The 13,464-nt window shown below is 37.5% G+C and overlaps 1 protein-coding gene across 1 annotated transcript in view; it reads left to right on the plus strand.

Moving 5' to 3' along the window:
• CACNA1D (calcium voltage-gated channel subunit alpha1 D) overlaps positions 1-13,464 on the plus strand; it is a 242,030-nt gene that overhangs the window by 198,335 nt on the left and 30,231 nt on the right. The window contains 5 exon segments of the mRNA XM_088134184.1: positions 2,293-2,420; positions 2,544-2,640; positions 3,856-3,958; positions 6,827-6,928; positions 11,403-11,533. Coding sequence (XP_087990310.1) covers positions 2,293-2,420; positions 2,544-2,640; positions 3,856-3,958; positions 6,827-6,928; positions 11,403-11,533 — 561 coding nt within the window.

A 13,464-nucleotide genomic window follows, 5' to 3' on the forward strand; every position in this document is an offset into this window, starting at 1 on the left:
TTCAGGAGGACTCCCAAGTTATGGGCCAGCTCCATTTGAAGAAGCAGTATCTTATCCAGAATCAAATATGAACTATCTCTGCATTCAGTCAGATTTTGTCTTGATAGGTTTCAGTGAAATCCTGTTTCTCTCCATCCAGACCCAAACGGCTTCCAGGCACTGAGTAGGACTTCCACCACATCACTTACCTGGCCCATGGTGGAGATATATGATTGGATATCATCAGCATATTAATACCTCACCTCATGCCAGCAGATGATCTCTCTCAGTGGCTTTATGTAGATGGTGAGTGGTAGTGGGGAGATGATCAAGTCTTGTAGCATTCCATAATGGAGCATTTGACCTCTCCCCACTGGTTACTCAGAAATGGGGAGAACCACTGAAGAACAGTGCCTTTCTCCCCCCTCCTTATAGTCAGTCCAGGATACCATGGTCCATGGTATCAAAAGCCACTGAGAGTTCCAGCAGAACTAGGATAGTCTCTCTCCTGTCAGAAGTCATCAACGTGAGTTATTAATGCAGTTTCAGTCCTACACCCAGGCCTGAATCCTGACTGGAAAGGATCTAGATAATCCATTTCATCCAGGAGTCCCTGTAACTGTAATTCAACCACCTTTTGCTAAAAAGAGAAGATTGGAGATTGGTCAATAGTTGTCTAAAATTGCCATGTCGAGGTGGTTTCTAGAGGAAAGGATACACTACCACCCCTTCACTCATGGATACATTTATCACCATCCACTCTCAGCCTTCCATCCTGGCAGCTTTTACCAACCAGGTAGAGTAAGGATTTAATCTACAAATAGTAGAGCTAATAGCACAGAAGAGCTTGTCTACATCCTCATCCACAGGCTCAAATGAATCTCAGATTATAAAATGATACCTTTGCCATCTCAGCTGGATTTGTCCAGCTGGTGTCCAACCAGGCAAATGTGAGTGATTTTATCTTCCATATGCTTAGCAAATTTACTGCAACAGCTCAGCAATTTTCTAGCCAAGTTTTCCGGCAGAGTGACTGAGTCAGTTAAGTAATGCTGCTAGACAGCTATCCATGGATCCAATAAAAACAGAGAAGTAAGATGGCTTTGCCATTGTTATCGCCACAGTTAGGTTCAAACTTGAGCTCTTTCCCATGTTCAGTCACATTCATTCTTCATCTTATGCCAACATTGCTGTTGGCATCTCTTCTGTTGCTTCATCTCTTGGAACTCCTCAGTAAACCAAGGAGTTACCATGGGTTAGCGATTAGATGGAGCCTGCTCAGGAACAATCCTGTCAAGTATCACTGCCTCCCTCTTTTCTAGAGGTTAGCCAGGCATTCAACAGAACTGCCTGCCGTGCCTCTGAAAAACTCCCCAAGTGCCTTTTGGAAACCAGCAGAATCCAGTTAGGCTTCTGGAGTGGGCTGATGAAATAGGTTCTTCCTCCCCACAGAAATCTGTGGTGCCAATTCATGGAAACTAGAGAGTAACCATGACAAGTTGCATTACTTGTTATTTAATCCTATATTTTATTGTCAAAGTGTAATCAAATAGTATGCTGGTGTCAGTAAGTACTCATGTAAATATTCATGTATTGTACATGAGTATTATATGCCATAACTTAAGGGGATAATATCAGGTTCAGTCTATGTTATGTCCATAGTTCTATTGTTTTCCTCCAAATATTTTCTTCTAATAGCATTCTGATCAATGGAAACAGGTTTCTTTCCTTGAAATGGATGTGTTCAGTACTATTATGTTTGCTCAGCGTAGGATTTCCATTTCCTTAATAGTCTGCTTTCTTTTTTTCTGTGGCAGTTTCCATTATAAAACGTTTGCAGTCCAGCCACAGTTAACATTTTAAATCCCCAGAGTTGGTGTACCATTTCCAGTTTCACAGGAAGCTGACATTCTAGTATATTTATGAATATCTTACACTGACTTTAATCTTTAAAGCAGTAAATGGTATGGGACCAAAGCCATTTTAAGATTAGCTTCCAGTCATAGGAATCTATCCAACTCCTCTCTAATAACCCTTCTGCTTGCCATCTAAAAAATGGAAGGTGGACATAAAGAACATGGCCTTCCCATGGGACATCCTTCCAAAAGGAACTAGCAGTGTAATCCTGTATTTGTTCTACTCAGAAGCAGTGGCATTTACAGCCAGATAAATGGGGCATATGGGTTTATAGATAGATATAAAATATATATCCATCTCAGAGCCCAAGTCTAATTTAATAAATAAAGTTTTATAGTACTCTTTTTTTATTGTTACCTGAGTTATATGTTAATATTGTCTTCAATTATTTTTAAGATTATCAACCTTTTTGTGGCTGTCATCATGGACAACTTTGATTACTTGACACGTGATTGGTCTATCCTTGGTCCACATCATCTAGATGAATTTAAAAGAATATGGTCAGAATATGATCCTGAAGCAAAGTAAGTTAGACTCACAATTGGACTACAGTATGTTCCTATCAAAGGAGTAAAACAAAGCAAAACAAAACAATGTCTAATGTAAGTCAGCTGGAGTTTTTTTTTCTTCCTGAATCTCTTTTATAGGGGGAGAATAAAACACCTTGATGTTGTTACTTTATTGCGACGCATCCAGCCTCCCCTTGGTTTTGGGAAATTATGTCCTCACAGAGTTGCCTGCAAGGTAGGCTTAGGTCATTGATTCTTTGAACACCTCTATGTAATGCACTTTTCTAGTGAAGAGATGCCTGTAAATTCATTGCACCCACTTCTACAGTGTTAACTATGAGTGTTTTCTCTAGGCTGTTTTGGATATTATTACAACAATAATGCTACTTCTTTCTTTCATTCTGGTTCAGTGATACAGAATAGTATTTGGGCTGGTAGTAAAAGGATGTTTTGGAGAATACAGAAATAGTCAGGATTTTTATTCATTCCCTATTCAGTTTAGAAAGAAGGTGAATAAGCCCCATATACATCTACAGCTTCCCATAATTAAAGCAAGAGGATTGATAGTTCTCAGTTTTAAAAAAGTACATGGCATGAATTTTGCTCTTAACAGTATTGGCTGTACCTCATGTGACTCCCAAGCAGAACAAAAAGACAAATTGAGTCCCTTTGATCAAAAACAGTTGCCTACTGATGTAGAATATAAGCAGGGGGGAAAAAAGGGTTCTGGGTCATGTGGAAGTTTCTGAGTATATACTGTAGCTGTATGTACAAATGCCATCCTGCCTTCAGCAGATCAGCAGCATTGTGGTAATGCCTAGACACAGCTTTATATTTGCACTAAATAAGAAATAAGTAATTGAATCATAGCATGAAACTAGCATTCTGCTATTAGCTGAGATTAGCCTCTAAACTGCCCATGAGGAGAATATGATGGAAGAATCATCCCATTTTCTTTGATAAATAAAACAGTTACAGTTATTTTTTTAAAAAAGTCTCATCTCAAAACAATGGAGATTTCAAAGATATCTAGAGTCATTATCCATGGAATTTACTTTTTATTATTCCTGCAGCTGTAAATATTTCCCATTGATTTTATGAGAGAACTAAACGTAAACATGAAGCTATCAGATAAAAAGGAATGAGACTTTATAATAATTATAGTATGTTTCTGACAAATATTTATCTTCTCCCATTAATGTATAAGCTATGTTTGGTATGAGTTACTTTCTGTGTTAATTAGAAAGTACTCTTACTTGTGTCAGGCAGAATTCCTCTATTTCGTAGTAGTACTCTGCTCATAACACCTTTGAGAAGTAATAACCATTTGACTGTGATATGTCCTCCTATGCATTTTTTCAGATGAATTTCCTGTGCATGCACTTTTTAAATATCTGATAAACATATACTGAACCTTTTTTGTGTCTGTGTATTTCTCAAATATCTGCAGAGGTTGGTAGCCATGAACATGCCCCTAAACAGTGATGGAACAGTTATGTTTAATGCTACTCTATTTGCTTTAGTAAGAACAGCCTTGAAAATCAAAACTGAAGGTAGGAGCCTACAATATATATTTTAATCATTCTTTGTTTCTCCTTATCAAATAATTAGTACTGATCTTTGATGTGTGTAGTGGCCACCCTGGAGGCTTTCTAAAATGTAAAAGGTTGTATGTATGGTTCTCATAGTATTCCAGCTATGTTATTTAGCCCAAATCTCATTTTTTGTGGAACAGTAGCTTCCTTTACTGACAAAAAGGATAGATGGTAGGGATCAGTTGCACTCTGAACTTGGTATATACACTGGTCTTGATTTCTCTTCTCAGATGTAGAAGAGAGAGCCTAACCCAAGCCATCTATTACTGATGAGTATATTTTCATACTATCCATTATATCTGAGTCCTAGTTTGAAACTTTAAACTTTCTTTACAAGAATCACCATCTGCCTTTCTTAAATTTTAAGTGGTGTACTTTTGATAATTTAGAAGCAAGCTACATCTAAAACAGTATCTAAAGCCAAGTCACCTTTTTCAGGTGTAAATGCAATATTAACATGATGGCTTCATGTTACTGAACATCCCATATTTTGGGGCGTTCATGGAAATAGAGTGAATATGCCTCACCTGGGCTCCCTCCTTAAGCTCCTCAAATAAATTTGATTATTATTATATTGTAGAGCTGTTTATAATTATAAAGCTGTTACTTGTAATTATTTATGCATATTGACTTTCATTCGGAAGTGATCAAATTAGAATTATTATCTCTGATCCTCTTGGAAATATAAACTCTTCCAGATACAAGGATTCATGATTTTGGCCAGATCCACACTTTTTGCCTGCCTTATTGCCAATATAGGTCACGTACCATTTTTTGAGTGGAGGAGTGGATGACATTGTCCTCCACCCACTGCCAGCCCACCACAAATATACCCCTGCCTGCATTTTGAATCTCTGCTTCAAAAATGCTGCTTTCCAACCTGAGTCATCTTAAACCTTTCTGAGCACTTAGTTTTCTACATTTCATTACACTCTACTGACTTTCCCAGCTCTCATTGGCTACAGTGCCAGACACCCCACTCCCTCCAGCAGCTGGTTGCTGCTGTGTGCAGCCATTTCATGATAGGCTACCATTTTCTCAGCTGGTCAGCAGTTTCCTTCTAGCTGAATTTCCAACAATAGCTCATTAAAACCATGTTTTCTTCACATCTCCAGCCAGAACACCTCCATTCCAGTCATACATCTCCCAGTGGACACTCTTTCAGTTTCTGCCCAGGTTGGGTAGAGCATACTCTCTTTTTTCTCCCACCCCATGCTCCATGTACTGCAATGGTTCTTTTTCATTTTTTTTAAATGCTTCAGTTGCAATATAGCACATTGGAACAAAGCTATAGTGTTTCAGCAAATATTACTTCTTTGCTACTATAAAAATGAGCTATCATTTCTTCTGTGCTACAGAGTTTCTATGGATCCACAGTGGAACAAAGGAACAACATGTCTTCTTTGATTTGATCATTGTGGCATCAAATCAATGATGGTACAATAAGGAGTGGGGGAAAGGATCTGCATTGGTGTCAAAGGACACAATGAGAGAAGGGGATGTAAAGGCATCCATGTGTCCAAACTGGCCTGCCCACAGTGCAAACCATTGCAATCCAGATTAGAATTGTTTAAGTTGGCTACAGCAACAACAGGAAGCAGCATAGGAGAGATGCAGCTTATGCTACCGTGCAGAATTGCCCTTTATGATAATTCTGGGAATTGAAATGTAAACAATTGGATTCCTTCATAGACTTGGGAAGGCTACTTCATAGTTGCATATGTCTATTATTTAAAATGAGGCCCTTCAGCCATCATGCAGCATTTACATATCTGGACATGCTGTTTGTGGTATGGTATATGTGTGTGTGTGTGTGTGTATGTGCAAACACACACACACACAATTTTAATTTTACATGTGAAGGATGCAAGATCACTCCTTCCCTTCCCCTTTGAGAACAGGACCAAGACAAAAAATGTGTACATAGTGGAAAGAAATGTGTTATTGTTGGTAAGGTAACATGCAATCAGATAACATATTTCATCAAAAATGTAATTCATCAGTGTCAGTAGCTTCTTTATTTTGAACCCCTGCTTCAGTTTGGTATCTGCAGATTAGAGAACCAATTGTTCATTACCTTTGTTTTCCTTCTGACAGGTGCTTTAGGACATCCAGAGAATTAATTGTCATGAGATAAAGTTTTGCATATGGCCAGTACAGCAGACAGCTTTTTGAACTACTCTATATTTTTAAGATATAAATTTGTTTTACGATGGAGGGCATTTCATGTAAAGTCATCCTTGTTTATCCTACTTGTTCATTGAAATGGCTGTCAGTGGTACTAATGCTGATGTCTGTTAACTGCCTTCCAAGTCCTAGTCAGCATTGCTTCTATACTGGTTGCTGAAGGGACTGTGGAATGTTGCAACTATCACCCTCCAATTCAGGCTTGCGAGCTTCTCAAATGCATCCAGGTGGCTGCTGTGTTTGTTTCCCTGGTCAATACCTTCCCCTGCCATGAAAACAGTAATGTAAAAAGTAAAGCAGCAGTAATGAGGAGGTGTTCCTGAAGCAGTCCGAGCCTGTCAGGAACCACTTCAAAATCAATTAATCACAACCTGCCAGATTTGGTGTGGGACAATGTCACAAAGCAGTTGGATCGTCTCTTAAATCTGTAAAGAAGCTCTGAGGCAAACAGATTTGTCTACGTGATGTTATCCCAAAGCAAAAGCAGAGTGAGCTAGTGCCATAGCTAGTGCCTTTTTTATGGAAACTTCCTTTAACTTTGGCTTAGCTGTAGAGATCCAAACCATGTGAAAAGGTATTGCTATTTTGTTGTTTAGTTACATGTTGATACATGTAATATCTTCCTCACCCTCTCCCCAGGAAATCTAGAGCAAGCAAATGAAGAACTCAGGGCAGTTATAAAGAAAATTTGGAAGAAAACTAGTATGAAGCTCCTGGACCAAGTTGTTCCTCCTGCTGGTGGTCAGTAATGTGATTTCCTATAGCGTCTACATTTTAAGTACAAGACACAGAAAAATCCTACAACAGTTCATTCAGAATGCTAATGTTAACTCAGTGACAAAATAGTAAAATTTGAGATATTCATTTACAGAAAAACACATCTATGTTAAACATAACATAGCATTCTGAAATAAAGAATTTAAACATTGCTGTTGTGAATTACTCATTTATACATAAACCTTTCAGTTTATAAGCTTCAGAATAATGATTTGTTAATAAGAAGCTCTTCTTCTTATCTCCACTAATGCAATTTGAATTTGGAATTTAATCTACAATTTGGGAGCCATTCTTTATAATTTGTTTTTCTTCAGCATTTTTAGCATGGAATGATTACATAAGCTAAATTGCCTCCAAAATTTAAGAAAATAGTTAATCAAGAGTAAGTAATTGTATTAAGAAACACAGAATAAAGAATCCACTAATGACAGTATATTAGCTAGAACTATGTAACTAGGAAAGTTATGGTTGATTTATATAAAATTATGTATCTAAGTTAAATGCAGATGTACATATTAATCATATATGGACATTTATATTGCTTGTTGATAAACACATGGTGATAAAGTATTGATTGCAGGTGATGTTCTGACTTGCTTTTTTCATTTTAAAAGTGCAGGATCTATTACATGCTTATAAAACATCTCAGGCCGCTCTCAGACATCTGAGAGACACCAACTATTGGAGTCAATTTTCCTGAATTTTTATACTTTACTGTACTCGTTAAACATTATTGCAGCATTCAGGATCACTCTGGTTTAGGTTTGGAAAAATGACTTATTCCTGAAGGTACTGAATCCTGTTCTCTCTCCAAAGGTGGCCTTCTTAGTATTTCAGGAGAGAGAGAGAGAGAGAGAGCATGTTTGGCTGCCCTACTTTTCAGCCCAGCCCAGAAGAAGCCACTGGCAACTGACAACTCAGATTTGGGCTGGGCTGGGACAATACCAAGCAATGCCAACTGTCCAGAGAACAGATTTTGCACATTTAAAATGACATTTCTGTGTCCCTTCTGCTTTTTCCTAGCCTCACAGCTGAGTTTTTGCATGGCCTAGATGAATTGCTTTTGTTACTGTTGTAACTATGTGCTTGAGCTTTTTCTGCAGCCTCTATTCCTTTCAACTATCAGTCTTTTCAGAATATTCTGAAGCAATTCTGTTTTAGGGTGGTGGCATGGAATCAGTGTTGCCTCTGGCCAGCTTCATTCCCCTCTTTTTATTGAAATACAGAGACGTGCTTCAGAATAGCGAGCCATGCCTGTCTAAACTGATCACGAAGAGCCTTTTACTGAGTATATGATTTAGACTTAACGTATAATACAGGCGTCCTGTAAAGTGGAGTTTGAGAGTTCAGCACAATTGCATCACTGTGTATAAAATGATATCAATATATCGTGACAAGTTAAGTGGCTGAAGCTGCCTAAAGCCAAAGCAAAGAAGTTGCCATTAAAATGGAGGAAACAGAAGACTGCCAAATTTTAGTGCAACACTAAATTCACAAGCACAGGGAAATCTTTACAGAGCCTAAGCTACTGTGAAGAAGGAAAGGATGTTGTTATAATTTGGGAATATGAAAGAAAAGCATGCCTGCAGATTCTTATGAGCCTGAAATATACTGTTATAAATTCAAGATGATATAGCTTCAGTTTAACCAACATCATAATTGAAGAAGAATCTATAAATTAGGCTGGTTTATATTTCAGATCAGATCAATGGCTTAGAATGAAAATGCATGTATGTAAGCCATGTATTAGACAGACCAAAGTTTCTGTCTACCTTAAGTTAGGTCACATTATTTCATTAATTTCAATATACATTACCTCTCTCAGACAAGACCTAAACAAACTAAATTTTATGGTCATCTCACCATTTCTCAATAACAAACAGAGCTACAGAATAATAACTACTAACCCAAGAAAGTGTTTTAAATCCACTAATTTTCTCAATTTGCTAATACCTGGAAAGAGACTGATTTGAATGTCAAATGTCAAATTACACTGCAAAACTGTGGTTCAGAGTGAATGATGATGGGGGAAAAAATAACCACTAAAATCCATTTGCCTGTTTTACTCCAAGGTTTCCTTTAAAGCCCCTATTCTTAACTCTTCTGAGCACACTGAAACCTATCTCATACTCTCTGTCTTCTTCCATACTTCATTTTGTTGAAATTCATTCCCTCTAATCTTTTTTCATGTCAATATCAGCTCTGTTTCTTCTATGGCCACTTCTGCTTAGCTGCTCTCCTTCACGTACCTAGCAATGTGTACTGTGCCCAAATTAAGAAACTAAGAACTAGTCCATGTTTGGTCTGTGAAATATGCTCTAAGTCTGTCCCCTTTTGCATATTCTGCTGTTCTATTGCAAGCAAGAAGTTGTAAGCAAAGGCAGGTGATTCGCAAATATGAATTTGTGAATGCCCACTTTCAAACCTGCTTATACATCAGGAAAAATATTTGTATATTGTGATAGGCCAGCTTAAGGCATGCTGTCAGTTTGTCTATTATAACGTACAAAGTATTTTGTCCCATTTTGTGTGTTTATTTCTTTGCCCTCTAGAATCCACTTTAAATATCATTCCTTTATTTAAAGTTCATAATATTTTTGAGAACTTTTTGAGAAGGAGCTTTGTCATAAACTTATTGCCACAATTACCTTAATAAATCTTGGCCCCTATTCTCTGTTTTCTTTCAGTCCTCCTGGTTCACCAATATCAGATCTGTGTACAGATATATTTTTCTTTTATTACTTTTATGACAGCAAAGCTTTAGCACCAACTTTTAATCAAAGGTAGTCCTTAATGTGTGTACCGTCAGTTGGTGTCTCACAGTAGAATACAGGAATCATTGATCAGGATAGAATATATAGGCCCAATCAAAGAATCCAATTCTTACCATTTCATGAATTCCTTTCTCAGTGGACTCAAAATGCATCTTGTCTTGATTGCATGATTTTCCACTGATGCTGAATTCTGAAGGATTCTGTTTATATGTACAAGGGAACATTCAGTACAACTGTTGTATGAGCATTTAGTGGTGCAAAAGACAAGTTAATTCAGGTGTATTCTCAGTGAGAATCACTTGAAGAAAATGATTTCCAAAACAGAATATACATTAAGTGCTCTCATCCTCAAATATAGTTAAATAACTATGAAAATTTAAAGAAAAATATTAGTTTTGTTTTCTGAACTTGACTCTGAAATACTAGGGCCTCTAAGCATGCATTGTTACAAATGGAGGTTGATGAAGCTGAGGACCTTTTAAAAAGGCATTTTGTTACAACATAACTCAGGCTCAACAATGCTATTTAAGAGACAGCATGGAACAGACTGGACTCCCAACCAAGCTATTTTAAATTTTAAAGTTTGTTTGTTTGTTTAAAAACTCTTCTCACAGAGCATAATATAAAATATTTTATCAAATATAGTTTTGCTCTATCTGTAGTATTATTAATCTAATCAGAATAATAAAATTATTTCAGGAAGACATTTAATGCAGCCTTACAATGAAATTCTCCATAATTGCCCATAATGTAAAAAGTAATATGGATGAAAAAAAAATTAAATATTATTTTTTTTCTCCTTTCTCAAATCAGAACAATATTTAGTAGAGAAACAGTATTTGATTATATAACACTAGTAATCAAAAGGAACTCCTAACAGTTTTCAGAAAAACTACCCCCATGTGCCTTCAAATTGTCACCAAAGTGTGGAAGGCCATTGAGAGGAGATCTGGAACATGTGAGTGAGGAGTAAGAGTAGAGCAATGGGAATCTCTCACTGTGAGTCAAGTGTAGCTCCTTCTCCTGAAATGATCACTCCTGAGTTATACCTGTGCATTTAATGGTCAAAGCCAGAATGCTGTTCAACGTATCTAGTTACTAGGAACCAACATCTGCCAAAAAGAATAAATTCTTTCCTATTCCATTGTAAAACCTTCCTAAAGACCCCATCAAGCAAGGCTTCCAGTGTAAGGAGATCCATTTAAGATGGTAGCACTTGCCCCAAAGCCTGATTTCTGATCCCTTACACATTATTTTATATAATGCCCTAAAATGTTGCATACCCCTCCTTTAAAAAGACCAAATCTAAATAAACTTCGGACTTTCCCAGGCTGCTGTTATTGTAATATTTTGGTTCAGACTGATGAAAGTATTTCAGGTCCATGTAAATATCAGCCTCTTAAAAGAACTGCTTCCTCTTTGAATTCTGATAAAATAATTTATTTTCCTTTCATAAGACATCGTTCACCTACCTGCTTCTACTGCTTAGCCTAGTTTGCCTGTTAAACATTGCTTTATGCTAGATTTAGGCTGCCTTGTTATAAGCCAGAACCTTAATGTACAAAGCACCGATCACATTTTTTTCTCACTTGGATAAAGAGTATATATTGGCTTTTAATGAAATGCGCTGAGTTGGGAGACATCTCTCTGGTCTGTTCATTTAGATGATGAGGTAACCGTGGGGAAGTTCTATGCCACCTTTCTGATACAGGACTACTTTAGGAAATTCAAGAAACGGAAAGAACAAGGACTGGTGGGAAAATACCCTGCAAAGAACACCACCGTTGCATTACAGGTGATTTTGTTATCTTACACTTTAACTAACTATCTTGCAAGTTTATTAATAACCACAGGTAAATGGCTGTAGGTGCAGTCAGCAATGCCACAAGGACTGTACTTTGTAGAGATGCCTGGGGCCCTTCGACATTAAGAGGAGTATGTTTCTGTATGTTGAAAGGTAAGTGAAGAATATCTTGTAAAAGCAACAGCAGGTGGGACAAAGGTAGGTTTTATGTTTTTAAGATGCAGATACTAAGATGCCGATCTCCACAACATTGTGTCTGAGTGTCAGGCTCCATGTGAGTTTTTAATTGGTATGTGACCTTTCTATGTGAACTTTCTCTTCTTCTGCATACCTGAAGATCTCAGAAGAGCTAGAAATCTACACTGAATACAGGAATAAAGAAGCTTGAGTGTGTTCCTTGAGGGAAAACAAACACTTCCAAATACTGTGAATGTGCATGCAATTATCATACTTTCTATTTTCATCTGCACTCTTACCTAAACAGCAATATAACAGGTATACTGTAAGAGGCTGGAGGAAAGCATCCCATTCATGAAATCCATATGACCATAATGCATGTTTTCTGTCCACACACACACCCCACCCCAATGTGTGAAGTTTATGTGCAGGATCATCAGCTGGTCTACATTTGTCCCATTCCCATTTGCTGAAAGATAAGGACACAAAGACAGCTCCTTATGAAGCATTATTTGGCAAAGAAGGCAACGTTTGGATCGAAGGTCTGCTAGAAGCAGAACTGGTCCTACTCTTGGGCAGAGTGAGGAAGCCCCCTCAGGCAGCAAATCCTGAGTGAAATGTCAGATTGTGTTAGGAAGCTTGTGCTGCAGTTGATAAGATAGTCTGCTCTCTTTAAAGGAAATGGCAAGTTCTAGTTCATTGTCAGGGATGAAGGGATGATATTAATTATTAATCCAGCCAGCAACCATAAATGGGAGGATGAGGGGAGGGAAGTACTTTTGTTTCAGCAAAATATTATAGCCAAAACCTGTTTGTAGAAACACAGAGGCCATCTATTCTGTGGTCTCAAAAGCAAATCCAGAATGGGCGGGGGAGGGGGGGGACTTTTTATGGCTGAGTTATTTAAAGAGAATCGGTCAGGCAAAAAAACTCAACTCCCTTCTTCAAATTGCGCAATCTCATGATCAAGTCCTATTTTTAGAAACAATTGTACAAGGCTATCAATGTCTATTCAGAGGTTAGCCCTATCAAATTCATGTAAATATGTATTGGATTGTAGCCTTAAAACATATTTAGATGTGATATACATTCTGGGCTTAGCTTCACTATACAAGCAATGCACACATGGGTATTCTATGTTACTACAAAAATTAACAAGGTATTTGAGAGAATTGCTCTAATATAAGAGCCAATAAGTAAGTAAGGCAATGGCAAACCACTTCCGAAACACCTTGCCTTGAAAACTGCAGGGACTCGTCCAGGCAGTCACCACAGAATCGGTCACAATTGAGTGCAGATTTAAAAAAAAAAGTAAGTAATTTAAATATATTTTATGCCAAACAACTCTGGGCAATTTATAACAGAATATATATAAAACATAAAAATATAACTGTGAATACAAATAAATAAAATAACTGATCATTTACCCCACAGATCTCCTAGTTGCTACTAGTCCTTTCACTGTCTTCTCTGAGGGGTCTCTTGAAAAGCTCGGTTTTAAATGCTTTTCAAAAAGATGATGAAGATGGTGCCACTCTCACCTCAGAGCTATAACCAAGGAACCCTGCTTTGGGCTCCTGCTTCTTTAAGATTCCACATTGGCAAAATCTGGAATATCCTTTCTCACCTTGCAGGTATTGGGACAGCAGATTCTACATGAAGCAGGAGATCCAAGCCATAAAAGACTTTATAGGTGATAACTAACTAATTGAATTGGAACTGAAACCCTAAAAATGCTAGTGCAC

The sequence above is a fragment of the Python bivittatus genome, unplaced genomic scaffold (genome assembly GCF_059951505.1).
Source record: "Python bivittatus isolate LINGU-HERP-01145 unplaced genomic scaffold, Pbiv_v1 ctg000080_np1212, whole genome shotgun sequence".
Taxonomy (NCBI): domain Eukaryota; kingdom Metazoa; phylum Chordata; class Lepidosauria; order Squamata; family Pythonidae; genus Python; species Python bivittatus.